Below are 14,509 nucleotides of genomic sequence, written 5' to 3'. Positions count from 1 at the left end.
CACCTTCCGAATAATAGACGTGTCATTATGTCACTCTTTTTTCAAGTCATTCCCACTTTCTTCTTCTTCTTCCTATAATTACTTCCCTCACCAGAAGTCTCTTTCTCTCTCACTAACTCATCAATTTTGATCCCAATAATTGTATCAAGACATTCATAGCTAGCCATGGGTGAGAAGGTAATCCAATTTTTCTTGATGAATAATCATATTGAATTGCAATTTTGGAAATTGGCCTTTGATTAATTGAGTTGTGGATGAAATGAAATAAAATAGGTGACGATCATGGTGCTCAAGGTTGATCTTCAATGTCCTTGCTGCTACAAGAAAGTCAAGAAAATTATCTGCAAATTTCCCCGTTAGTAGTTTTTATCTATACGAACTCACATTAATATGATATTGTCTTACTTATATACATACATACCCGACCGTATCTGCTCATTTGTTCTTATCATTTTGTTTTAATTTTTGTGGTGGCAATAAATGATTGATTAGTCTTTTACTATAATCCACCACACAAGATAATGCATCATCCATCATATATCTACTTTATGCTATTCACTATTTCAATTCTATTTTTTTTAATTGCTGAGTTAATTAATTTTTTTGGACAAGAGAAATTAGAGACCAGGTTTACAAGGAGAAGGAAAACAAGGTGGTAATCACTGTAGTATGCTGCAATCCTGAGAAATTTCGAGACAAATTATGCTGCAAAGGTGCAAAAGTCATCAAAAGCATCGAAATCGTTGACCCTCCCAAGCCCAAACCAGTAGAGCCCGAGAAGCCCAAGCCCATACCTGAGAAGCCCAAACCCGTAGATCCTGAAAAGCCCAAACCCGTGGAGCCTGAAAAGACCAAGCCCATAGAACCAGAAAAGCCCAAGCCTCCTCCTCGGAAACCGGAGCAACCTAAACCACCAACCCCGGGCCCCGGCCCCATCCCGGCACTGGGGCCCTGTGGGTGCCAACCGCCTCCGCCAATATTGGGGCCGGGGCCTTGTGGGTGCCCACCAGTTTCCCCGGTGAGGACTTGTTGTGGGCCTTGCTCGCAAGGATATGGTGGGGGGCCGTGCTACTTCGGACACGGCCAACCGCCGCCACCGATGCCGCAACCATGCTTTGATGGTTGCTATGTGTACGGGTGGCATGATAGGCCATGTCACGTGACGAGATGTGATTACTACTTTAGTGAGGAGAATCCTCAAGCATGCTCGATCATGTAATGCGTGTACATTTTCATTTTATTGTTATACGGTGTGAAGGGTATACAAAGAATCTTCATTATCATGTTGTGATTCAAACTTTAAATATATGTTTATTTGAAAAAAAGAATAAACATATTCAATTCTATGCGGCCATTTGTACTAATAAAAGTAGGTTTATCTGCAAATTTGATATTGTCTAAACTGTACATACCCAACCGTATCTATTCATTTGTTTTTATCATTTTATTTTAATTTTTGTGGTGGCAATTGATTAGTCTTTTACTATAATGCATCATCCATCATTTATCTACTTTATGCTATTCACTATTTCAAATTTTATTTTTAATTGCTGAGTTGATTAAATTTTTTTGGACAAGAGAAATTAGAGACCAGGTTTACAAGGAGAAGGAAAATAAAGTGGTAATCACTGTTGTATGCTGCAATCCCGAGAAAATTCGAGATAAATTATGCTACAAAGGTGCTAAAGTCATCATAAGCATCGAAATTGTTGACCCTCTCAAGCCCGATAAGCCCGAGGATGCTCCACCATTGGAGCAACCTACGCCACCGGCTTCCCCGGTGAAAAATTGCTGTGGGCCGTGCTCGCAAGGATACGGCGGGGGCCCGTGTTACTTCGGGTATGGGTCACAGCCGATGCCGCAGCCATGCTTCGATGGTTACTATGTGTACGGGTGCCATGATAGGCCATGTCTCGTGACAAGATGTGATTACTACTTTATCGAGGAGAATCCTCAAGCATGCTCGATCATGTGATGCGTCTGTATTTTCATTTTATTATTATAACGAGTGAAAGGTATACAAATAAGCATCATGTACACCGTGATCCGATATTTCACTACTAATAAAAGTAGCTGAATAAATTATTGGCATTGGAATTATAGTAGGTGGTTGTTATTGGTCTTTGTCTTGTGATGGATTATAGTACTTTAATTGAATTAAATGTATTATGTACCCCACTTTTTTTTGTCGACTGTGGTTTAGTGAGTTGCACCCAATAATCAACATGTTAGTTATGTGTATTTAGAGCACAATGTGTTAGGATTAAATGGACCTAACAAATTTAGTTATTGCTCCTAATAATACTTCTATTGCAACTTGCAAGATTTATAGTGTAAAAGTATTACATCGCGCGAGGTCGACTCGATTCCATAGGGAGTAATAGTTACGGTTTGTGAAGAAGTTTAAAACCTATAAATTAAATTCATCATTTCCCATTTATCTTCAGAATTCACTTTCAAAATGTTCGTGATAGAAATATATTTCATCGAGATCAATATTTTGAAATCTAATTAATTTTTAATTGTTTTCTCCACTATTTATAAATTTTTAATTGATTGAAATGGAGTAACGTAGCGACAGATAGCAGTGGTCCTAGGTTATTGCTACCACAAAAAATAATTTTATGTTATGTAACATAAAATCATGTGTAACAGAATCTGGTCCACAACACGACAACTTCGTCTCTGGTCCAATCATTGTCTTTATGTTATGTAAATTCCAAGGCATTGCCATGGTATATGATCAGAATATTATAAGGGAAATTGCAATTCACAGAGAGATAGCTACCAAAAGAAAAAAAATGTTTTCCGAGTTCAAATAACAACGGAACACGCCAACGAGTCGATGATGACCGCACAAGTTTTGTTTTCCGGTATACTTTATGAATTACAATCCTCAACCATCAATCATACCAAGTTAAGAGTTTTTGTTGTGAAACATAAAGTAGCAACAACTATTGGAAATTAAATATCTAAATTAAGAATCAATGATACGTAATTAATAAAGATGATTTGCTGGGAGACATGAGTGGTTTGTGAAGTGATTGGCTTAATTTGTTGGGGATGCAAGTTGAATACAGGTGGTGCAATGTGATTGGCTGATTACGCGATCCACTTTACTAACATTCTCATACTCTCCGCTGCGGCGATCCGACGCCGGCTAACTACCACTCAACTAACAGCATCCACAATGGTTATAGCCCAGCAATAGCCCAGCCATAACCCAGCCACAAACTCCTCCTGCCACATCATCAATACTAAAAATCCTCCTGCCATATCAGAAATAGCCCAATCATAGCCTAGACATATCATAAATAGCCCAGCCACATCAATAGCCACATCACTAATAACACAATATACAGAATTTAATTTACGAGACATATACGAGAAACATTAATAATACTATTTTAATTTTTTAAAAAAATTACAATAAATTAAAAAAAGTACAAAATTTTTTAAAAAGTACATTATTAAAAAAAATTACATTCATAATCGAAAAAGTACATTGCTTAAAAAAAATCACACGTCGGCTCCCTCGCCTCCGTCGCCACCGCCACCGCCGCCTCCGTCGCCACTGTCACCGCCGCCTCCGCTGCCGCCTCCACGCAGATCGTCATTCATGCTCTCGAGCAATGTGAAGAGAAATCTCTTCTCCTGAGGGTCCGTCGCCGCTCGCCATTCGGCTAACGTCTTCACCATCATCTGGCGCGTTTGTTGACGCGCGAAGTACTTGAGATCCTCTGTAGACTGGCGGTCAAAGGGGGGTGCCGACTGGACCTCCTGGGAACCCCCGGCGACCCCCCTCGCCTCCCGTTGCGCCCGCTTTTGCCCAGCGGGGCGAGGTCGGCGGCCGAACGAACGAGGGTTGGGGAGCACCTGGTCCGTCTCGGGGAGGTCGTGGGAACCACCGCTGCTGCCGCTGTAATCCCTGGTATAGTTCAATCGATGCTTCTTCGGCCAGCCAGCGTCGACACCTACTCGGAATTCTCGGAGTCGTTCAGCACAAGATAGCAATTCCAGTAGGTGAAGTCCTTATACAAACCGGGCTGGGGGAAGGCTTTCTCCGCTATCCTCCTGCAGTCGTCCTCCGTTTGGCCACTACTCTGCATGCGGAGGGCATTGGCGTACAAACCCGAAAATCGGGAGACGGCAGCCCTGATTCGGTTCCACACCTTCCGGCAATCCTCCCCGTTGTGTGGCCTCCCCTCCGGGCAAAATAGCTAGTAGGCTGCTGCTACCTTGCCCCACACGTTGACAATCCTCTGGTTATTAGAAGCAAGAGGATCGTCGCAAACACTCACCCACGCCTTTGACAGCGCAACATTCTCCTCGTCCGTCCACCTTCTCCGTACCGTGGGGTCGTCCCCACCCGGCTGCGACGACTCCCCGACCTTCTTTCCCTTGTCCTTCTTCTTTGGGGTGCCACTACCCTGCACTGCTCCCCCCGTTTGAACGGGAGTTTCCGAAACTCCGAGACTATCAAACCCCAAATCCGACAACGCAAAATCATCAAAACCGCTCGGCGTGAACTGCGCATCCGTTGGGGTCGATGTGTGCGACGAAGCAGTCAAAAAATCAAAACTGGGGCGATAAACGTCCCCCCGCGTCACCTGCGTCGCCGGTACGCCCCCCGGCGTCCCCTGCGTCGCCGAACCTCCCCCGGGTATCATCTGCATATTGGGTGCCCACCCCGGCATCATCTGCATATTGGGTGCCCAACCCCGCATCGCCGGGAACCCCCCCGGCGGACTCCCCCCGGTCGGCATCCCGGGTAGCATCTGCTGCCACGGGTACATGTTGTAGTACCCGGGCATCTGATTCCATCCGCCTCCAACGGGGATTGAGGGAGTTTGAGAACCGCTCGTCCCTGAACTAGGCTCGTTGTTCAGATCCATTTCTCGGTGTTGATCTTGTACAGAAATTAAGATAGAGAGTACTCGTTAATACAAGTGGTGCGAATGAAAATGAAGTGCAAATCACGTATATATAGTGTTTCGAAAATTAAAAAAAAAACCGCTGGGCTATGCGCTGGGGGATCCGGGCGCTGCAATGGCGCCGAGCGGATCACCCAGCGCATAGCCCAGCGGTTTTTGACCGCCTAGCGCTAGGCGAAATTCATTTCCGAAAAACCGCTCGGCGGTTTTCGGCTTCTGCAATGGTTCGCCTAGCGACCGCCTAGCGCCGGCGCTCGGCTAGGCGGTGCGCTAGGCGCCATTGTGGATGCTCTAAGGGTGTCCACTATAAGACGGACACTCAAATAGCCCCGCCCCAGTTTTTGTCCATAGGCCCAGTTTTTGTGTCCACAGCCCCAAATTTTTTGTTTCCGCTACTATGGTGGACACCAATAGCCCCAAAATTTTATAATCAATTTTTATTTTAATGTTTCAAGTAATTATGAATAAATTTATCGGACTATACGTAATTAAATAAAACGACTATACGTGAAGAAATTAAAATTAAACACTAAATTTTCGTCGTATTAAAGTACATGAAAAATTATACAACGAAAATTTTATCTAGTGCAAATCACAAAGGTGTTCACACTACGCCGCCACCTCCCCTACGTGCCCACACTTCTTCAATCAAATCGGTCTGGAGTGTGGTATGTGATGTGGTCCTCCGCCAAGCGCTCCGCATCCTCCTGGGTGGCCTGGTGTTGCACCGGTTGAATCAGAGCATTCCACGTGTCTTTCCACAAATTGTCCATTTCTAACCACAAATTCTAGTGAGAGAAATTTTGAGTGATGAAGAGTTGGAATGATGTGAAAATAATGAATGGAATGAGGTGTATTTATAGGTGAATTAAATTGAATTAAAAAAAATTCACCGACTACCGCCGCGCCGGGCACCGCTCCACTATAGCAGCCCCGCCTAGGCATGCACAAGGGTCGGAAACCGCTAGTTCCGGGCCCGAATCGGCGGGTCAAGGGTCGAGATATCCATGAACCTGAACCGGCCCGCCTAGGTCCCGGCGGTTCCGGTTCCGGTTCAAAAAACCGGCGGTTTACGCGGCGGTTCAAAACCGCCGGTTTTCGGCTTGAACCGTCGGTTCCGGGCCGGTTCGACGGTTCGACGAATTTTTTTTTTGTTTTTTTTTGCATTTTTCAACTTTTCAATTTTAATCAAATTACATTACACTTTTCAAGTTTGTTTTTGTATGAAATGTGAGTAAATAAAATTGAAAAAAATACGGCTAAAGTTGCAATTTTATTGAAATTGCATGTTTACAAATTACACGTTACAAGTTACAACAATTACAAATTGAAAACATAATGCGGTCTTGAAGTCTTAAACAAAATTTAAATACAAATGAGACTACTAGTGAAGAACTAATTACAAATGACAAGAAACGACGTTGAAGTTCTTAAACGTATAAGTGTATTATATATATACTCTTAACCGGCGAAGAAGATCTTTCTACATAACTAAATTAAGGACACCTTTAGCAATTCAACTTTAAATGTTGAGTTTCGTCTAACAATCAACAATTATAGTAGAATTGTCAAAAGTTTCCCTCATTTAGCCGTATAGAGAAATATACTTCATCGACTAGAGTATATACAAATACAATTATGTAATTGTATTTGCATATTTTTAAAGTAGGAATTAATGAGAAAAAAAGAAATAAAAGAAAAAGGACTTGAGCTCAACTTAAATTAAAAATTTAAGTTGAGGTGCCTACGTATCCCAATTGCTCATTTGCATTAGGGAATCAAAGTCCACGTAGTTCTCTTACCTTACTTACCTATTTGGCTTGGCCGGCGGCGGTTGACGGTTGGCCTAATCTTCATCCCCGGTGAATTCATCTTGTGATCCCTCTTGACGATCATTCCAATCATTTTCTTGTTCTCGGACGTCAGCTTTGGCCCAATCATCAAGTAACATCACGGCTTCCATATTTTTCGCCGAGAGCTTACTTCTTGATTCATCCAAAACGCGCGAGCCAACACTAAAAGCGGACTCGACGGCGACGGTGGAAGCCGGAGCAGAAAAAATCTCCTTGGCCATTGAAGCAAGGATGTGAAAATCTTTCTCGTGGGTCCCCCACCAATCGAGGACGTCGATTTGGGCGGGAGGAGTAGGACCTTCATCACCAAAGGAAAAGAGTGATTCAAAATATAAATCTAATTCACTGACCATATCTGAGGACCTTCCGCCGGTGCTGTAGTTGTATAGGTCGGCTAGTTGGGATTGCGCGTCGGGGTCATCATAATCGGCTTGAAATGCAAAGCCATAGTTATGTTGTGGAGGAGGGGGTCTTCTGACTTGGTGAGTGGTGTTATACTTGGTTTCATATTCGGTGTAGAGAGAGCGCAAGTTATACTCGAGGTTTTGTTGCACAACTGACCGGTCCGGGAGGTTTATTTGAAAGGTTTCTGAGAGGTCGACTCCAAATTCGTCGCTAGTATCCGATTGGATTGCTTGAAGGGGACCAAGATCAATTGAACTCAAATTGTTATAATAAAAATCTAAAATTCTAGTGGTACCTACTAATTTCCATTTTGGATCCAATACCTTTGCAATCAAAAACACGTTAAGAATCTCACTGAAATACTTGAGCCATTTTTCAATCATATAATACAAAACGCACATTAACTCGGGAGAAGAGGAAGCATTTTTCATTGCAGTTTTAAAACCAAGGGATATGTACATGCAATGCTCCAAAACACGAACAACAGTGCAATAATAAACACCCGACAATTCAACAGTAGCATTTTTGAAATATTTGAACAATTTAAATAAAGCCAAACTGTTATCCCAACAACTATGCGAAAGATATAAATCACGGTAGGGGTTAGTTCTATAAAAATCACATAAAGCATCTTTATGTGTCAAAGTAGAATTCAGACAATCATATGTCGAATTCCATCTATGAGACACATCCATAGTAAAATTCGTGTACCTGACATTCTTTTGATGACAATATTTCTTCCATGCTTTGCCAATAGGTGGCTTTTGATGGATTAATCTAACTGCATTTCTAATAGGAGAAACATGCTTTTGCCATAATTCAAGTGCATCCTGTACACATAAATTTAAAATATGGCAAATGCATCTTTGATGAAAATACTTACCTCCAATTACCGGTGTACAAGCCGCAATCAAATCGACAATACTTGCGGTGTTGGCAGTTGCATTATCAAAACCAATAGAAAATATCTTGTTGCATAACTGAAACTCATTCAACACATGTATAATCAAAGAAGCAATTTCGGGTGCAGTGTGTGGACTTTCAAATTCTCTAAAACCAATTAAACGCTTGTTCAAAGTCCAACTGTTGTCCACAAAGTGAACCGTAATACCCATGTATGAATGACGGTTAAAACAATCCGTCCAAACATCTGAGCAAATGTTCACCCTGTGGCCCATGTTAACTAAATAACGTGATAATTCTACCTTTTCTCCAAGCACTGCCGAACGGTAGATCGTTGCACGGTCATTCTACCTATTCTTTTGATTGCTACATTCAACCCACTTTGCATAGTAACCTCAAAACTTTTGTCATCAAAAACATTAAAGGGCATATGCTTCATAGCCGCCCATCTAGTCATTGTATCATCAAAATTCTTTTTATCATATTTAAATAGAGGCGCACCTGACGAACCCGAGCCGGCGGGTTGGAAGTTTAGTTGGCTTTGGGTAGAGGCAGTGCCGCATTCTACCGGATGCTTTGACACTAAATGGCGACGGAGGGTGTCATATCCACCACCGGCGGACCATTTGTACACTTTATCGCAATAATTGCAGTAAACATGAAAGTCCGAAGTCTCTTCTTGAGAGTTCGGATCGTGAGGACTTGGAATCACCACCTGGACCTTCTTGTAGTGTTTGATAAAAATGTCCGATTTCAAAGCTTTTGCCGTGTTAGTGGGTACAGGGGGAGACATCTCCTCATTTCCGCCGGTGCTAGAAGGAATACGAGAATGTGATCTATGAAAAGTAATATGGACTTGGAATGAAATATGTATGAAGTATAAAAGAAGTGGTAAATTATGAGCACAACAAATATAGTAGTGAGTAGAAAGTGTATAATTAAACTTGCGCAATTAGAGAGAATGAGGAGAGAATAGAGAAATGGAGATTGAGAATGAAATTCCGAAAGTTCAAGGAATGGGGCAAGGAATAATGAAGGAGAAGTGGGGTATTTATAGGAGTAAAATTGGATGAAAAAAAATTTTGAAAATTTGAAATCTGCCGTGAACCGCCGGTTTACCGCCGAAACCGGCGAGCTGTCCACGGTTTGCGTCAGAAAACTGCCAGTTTCTGACCGAAAACCAGCGGTTTATGACCGGTTTTGCAGGCCTAAACACTGACCCTACGACCTAGCCTCTGAAAAGTTGCCGGAACCGTCAGAAACCGGCTCCCGAACCGCCGGTTTACCCCGACAAACCTCCGATTTACCCCTCAACCCGGCGGTTTACCCCGCAAACCGCCGGTTCCAATGGCTATCCTAAACCCCTACGCGAACCCTACGAACCCCTAACCTACGAAACACTGTTCGACCCTTTGAACCGGCGGTTTGAACCGCCGAACCGCCAGTTTTGAACCGCCGGTTCACGGTTCAATATATTACCGAACCTGAACCGGCCCTTCCGACCCTTCAACCCGCCTGCCGGTTCAAACCGCCGGTTCCAGGCCCGGTTCCGGTTCATGAACCGGCGGGCCGGGCCGGTTTGTGCATGCCTAGCCCCGCCTATTCGCCGCGTCCGCCCCGGAGTAGGCGCGTCCTCGCCCCAAACTCGCCGCATGCCCGTCCTCCGCCTACCGCTCCCATTTTCCTCGTCCGCCCCAGGACTGCCCCCGCCGGGGCTATAGGCGCCGCGGTCCCATAGTGGACACTCTAATGCAGAACTATGTTAATAGTAATTTAGTAAACAACCACAACTTTTTTAACCAATGAGAAAAGCATAAACTTTTATGTTCTTATAATGTATTATATAATTACACTTTTATGATCATTTAGGATAAAATAAGCTTTCCATATCCATTCACATCCAAGTATTTTATTATTAATTCATATTTAAAATTCGAAGTTATAAAAAACACTGTATGCGTATATACTACATCTGTCTTTGAAAAATTGAAACTTTTAACACAACACGGGTTTTAATGCATAATTGGTAAAATAAGATAAAAGAATTAGTAAAGTAAGAGAGAGGTAGAGAAAAAGTAGCGACATCAGTGTTAGAGCATCTCCAATGCACAGATGTCCCACTCGGACATCCACTAGGACTTCCCAAAAACACCTCTTGCCACGTCACTAGGACATCCCATCCCACTGCCACGTCACTAGGACTTCCCATCCCACTGCCACGTCACTAGGACTTCCCCTTCACAATCCGTCCTTCCCATCGCCCTTCCCACTAGGACTTCCCGCAATAAAAAAAATCACAAATTCACAAATAAAGCAATTTACGTTTACGGAAATAAAATTTCAACACGAATACGAACGGGAAAAATTATCAACTTCATTAAAAAAAACATACATGATTTGAAAAAAAAAATTACATAGTAATAAAATAAAAAAAAGTAATAACATCAAAGTCAACCCCTCCGCGTCCAAACTTCTTCAATAATATCGTGCTGAAGTCGAACATGGGCATCTGCTTGCCGCATGTCGGCAAATGCACGCATCCGCTCGACCTCTCCATGAGGTACCCCCATATTCACATTCGCGGTGGCCACGCCGTGACTTGGACCTGTACCCGTATCATCTTCATTGGTCCACTGAGTCAGTTCCGCATCTTCATTTTCGACAATCATGTTGTGCATTATGATACATGCGTACATGACATCACCGATGTTGGGAATATACCACTGCCATGCAGGACCCTTTACTACCGCCCATCGACTTTGGAGCACACTAAATGCTCGCTCCACATCCTTGCGCGCTGCTTCCTGACGGCTCGCAAAGTATGACTTCTTTTGTCCGAGCGGATGCTTGATTGTCTTCACAAAGACGGGCCAGTTTGGGTATATCCCATCCGCCAAATAGTATCCCATATTGTGCTGGTTGCAGTTGGCGACGAAACTGATGGCGGGACCAACGCCATTGCACTGAGCGTTGAACAGGGGCGACGACTAGAGAACGTTGATGTCGTTGTTTGACCCGGCGACTCCAAAATAAGCATGCCATATTCATAGCCGGTAGTCAGCTACAGCTTCAAGGATCATCGTGGGATGCTTGGCTTTGAAGCCGGTAGTGTACATCCCCTTCCAGGCGGCGGGGCAGTTCTTCCACTCCCAATGTATACAATCTATGCTGCCCAACATCCCAGGGAACCCGTGCACCGACCCATGCATATCTATAAGCCTCTGGCAGTCTTCGGGGCTCGGACTCCGAAGATACTGCTCCCCGAATATCGCTCTCACGCCCGTGCAAAAATTCTGTAGACACTCGACGGCTGTCGATTCGCCAATGTGGAGGTACTCGTTGAACATGTCGGCCGCACCTCCGTACGCCAGTTGTCTGATTGCGACAGTGCACTTCTGTAAGGGCGTGAGTCCGGGTTTGCCAACTGCATCCTCCCTGATCCTAAAATACAGGTATCTTTTCTCTAAAGCACCCACGATATGCATAAACAGCGGACGATGCATCCTAAAACATCACCGGAATAAGGCATCCCCAAAATGCGACTGCGGAGCGAAGTAGTCCTGATACAACTGAATATTTGCAGCAATGTGGTCACATGGTATTGTAGTTCGACGATGGATCGGCCGATGTACCGCCGCCTGCTGCCGCCGCTGCTCCCTCTGGTGTAGCAGCCTATCTATCACACCTTCCACAGCGACCTCCAATTCATCCTCGCTATCACTGTCACTAGCCATTCTAGATATACTTGAAAATAGAGATGTAGAGAGAGAAACTTGTTAACACAAGTGGTGCGAATGAAATGAAGTTCAACGAGCCGTATATATAGAGTTTAAAAAAAATTAAATGCCGGACGTCCGCCCGCCCGTCGCCCGCACGTCCGAGGACATCCGACGTCCTTACGGGATGTCCGTATCCGAGTTGAAACGCCACAATGGCGGACGTCTCGGTCGCCCGTCGCGGATGTCCGACCGGACGTCCGCCATTGAAGATGCTCTTAGTAGATTGTGAGGTTCACATCCTAAAATGGAAAGTTTAGAAAGTTTCTATTTTTAAGGGATGACCTAAAATGGAAATAGTTTCTATTTTTACGAGACGGATGTAGTATTTAATTTCTAAACATTATCATGTAATGGAATATTAGTGGCCATTCACAACCAATTATTTTTTTTATTACTAAATAATTCTTACAATGCTAAGTTATAAAAACGATTGCATGTGTATATACTTAATTTTTTAGCGTTATCATCCAATGGAATAATAATAGGTATTCACATCCAATTATTTTTATTACTATATAATTCTTAATATTATAAATTATAAAATTAACTACATGTATATGTAATTAATTTTTTAATGTTGTCATCCAATGAAATAAGAATAATAGTTATTCACATCTTATTAAATTTTTTATTATTATATTCCAATGAAATAATAATAATAATGGCCATTCACATTCAATTGATTTTTATTACGAAATAATTATTAAAATTTCAAGCTATAAAAATGACTACATGAATATATAATTAATTTTTTAGTGTTATCATCCAATAAAATATGAAATAATAATATCCATTCACATCTAATTATTTTATTATTATTTCATCTTTAAAATTCTAAGTTAAAACGAATACATGTGCATATACTTTTTCTAGACGTTATCTTCTAATGGAATATTAGTAGTCATTCGCATCCAATTATTCTTTTATTATTAAATAATTCTTACAATTCTAAGTTATAAAAACGACCGTATGTGCATATACTTAATTTCTAAATATTATCATTCGGTGGAATAATAATAGTCATCCACGTCTAATTATTTTTTTATTACTAAATCATTCTTAAAATTCTAAATTATAAAAATAACTACATGCATATGTAATTAATTTCTTAATACTATCATCCAATGAAATAATCATAATAATAATAATATGTCTAAAAGATCTAATTAATCATATATTTTTATATTATGGTACTTGCAAAAAAGTGGAACAGTTTTGAGTTATATGCATTGAAAATTTATGATATCATTTGTATTGCATTTATTAGCAAGAATTTCATACCATATGTTGGGAGTGATTTGCCTTTACAAATATGAAGTGAAGAAAATGGTAATTTAGTATAGAAATAATTGTTGACAGGAAAACCAGTTTAAATAAAAACCGGTTTAAAATATAAGGGTATTTTATATATATAATATTTGTCAATTAATCTTTACTCATTTTTTTATGTATTGGATTTTATATATTGATAGTTAGGGTTTATTTCCCTTCTCTTGTGTTTTTTTCACTATTCTATATAATAGAGAATCAACTTAATTTCAGTGGTATCTTCATTCTTTTATGGTAGTAATTTTTTTGGTTTGACCACAGGTATATCAAACCCGCCTTTGGCGGAATCTGACTAATCCTGCTCGACTAAGTTTGCGGATTAATGCCGAAAGTCTCCCAGCGGGTGGCGGGGTTTGAATCCGTGACCTCAAGATCACCACAGCTCCGTGCTGCCAACTGCGTTGCGACCCGTTGGTTTTTATGATAGTATTTTAATCAATGGAGTTATGGTATTCTATAGAGAATCAACGTAATTTCACTTCCTTGCATCAGCCTTACTCTCTTTCATATAATTTGGTGAATTAAGCTGAGATTATCACAAAAATGAAATCCTCAAGGAAAATGGGTGTTTTCTTTGACTTTCTCCTAGTTGACTTTGAGCATAACGTGAACTTTGCCAATCTTCTAAGTGTTCGACTTTCTGTATGGAACAGTATTAAAATAATAATAAAATTATGCTTCAAAGAGTCAACCCCCCAAAGGTGCATTGCCCCTTTTAATTTTTCTGAGCTGCAGACAAGGAATTTGGCCGCTTCAGAATAAACAATTCACATGCTACACTAACCAACTACTAATTTCAAGAAAACTCGAACAAAATTACTCCAAATTTTTATTTGATTATTTGCTTCTACACCAAATTCCTACAAACAACCATCAAAGTGGGATGCACGTTTTCTTTAGTTGCTGGGACATGATAGTAGTATTTGCACGTTTATATGTGTACACACACACACACTCATATATATACTACTTGCCTATTCTAAGCTACACATTTAAAATGGGGAATTGCATTGGCTCAGCAAGTGCATTGCCCAAGAAAGTGAGACCTTATGTAGATGATGATCAAGAACGCACGGCTTCGGCCAGGTCAGGCAGCCCGGATACAGCTGGACTCTGCGCGGGGTCATTGCCTCTGTCTGCATTGCTCAAGTCGGGAGAGCTGAAGCCGGAGAGTTTCCAGAGAATGAAGATAGTGGTGAACAAGAAACAGCTGCAGCTGCTGATTTCAAGCTTGGAGGAGCTCGAGTCGAGGCACATTGTGATTCAGTCGATAGGGAGAAGGGCAAGGAAATGGAGGCCATCTTTA

The 14,509-nt window shown here is 41.8% G+C and overlaps 1 protein-coding gene across 1 annotated transcript; it reads left to right on the top strand.

The window, feature by feature from the left end:
• Positions 1–1,354, top strand: LOC121773692 (protein PYRICULARIA ORYZAE RESISTANCE 21-like). Its single transcript, XM_042170596.1, has 3 exons — positions 1–177; positions 274–355; positions 615–1,354. The coding sequence occupies exons 1-3, from the start codon at positions 166–168 to the stop codon at positions 1,217–1,219; spliced, it is 699 nt and encodes a 232-aa protein (XP_042026530.1). The 5' UTR covers positions 1–165; the 3' UTR covers positions 1,220–1,354.
• The last annotated feature ends 13,155 nt before the right edge of the window (positions 1,355–14,509 follow it).

Source organism: Salvia splendens, chromosome 17, assembly GCF_004379255.2.
Source record: "Salvia splendens isolate huo1 chromosome 17, SspV2, whole genome shotgun sequence".
Classification (NCBI taxonomy): Eukaryota; Viridiplantae; Streptophyta; class Magnoliopsida; order Lamiales; family Lamiaceae; genus Salvia; species Salvia splendens.
The sequence above is the reverse complement of the archived record's forward strand: the minus strand, read 5'-3'. Positions and strand labels throughout refer to the sequence as shown.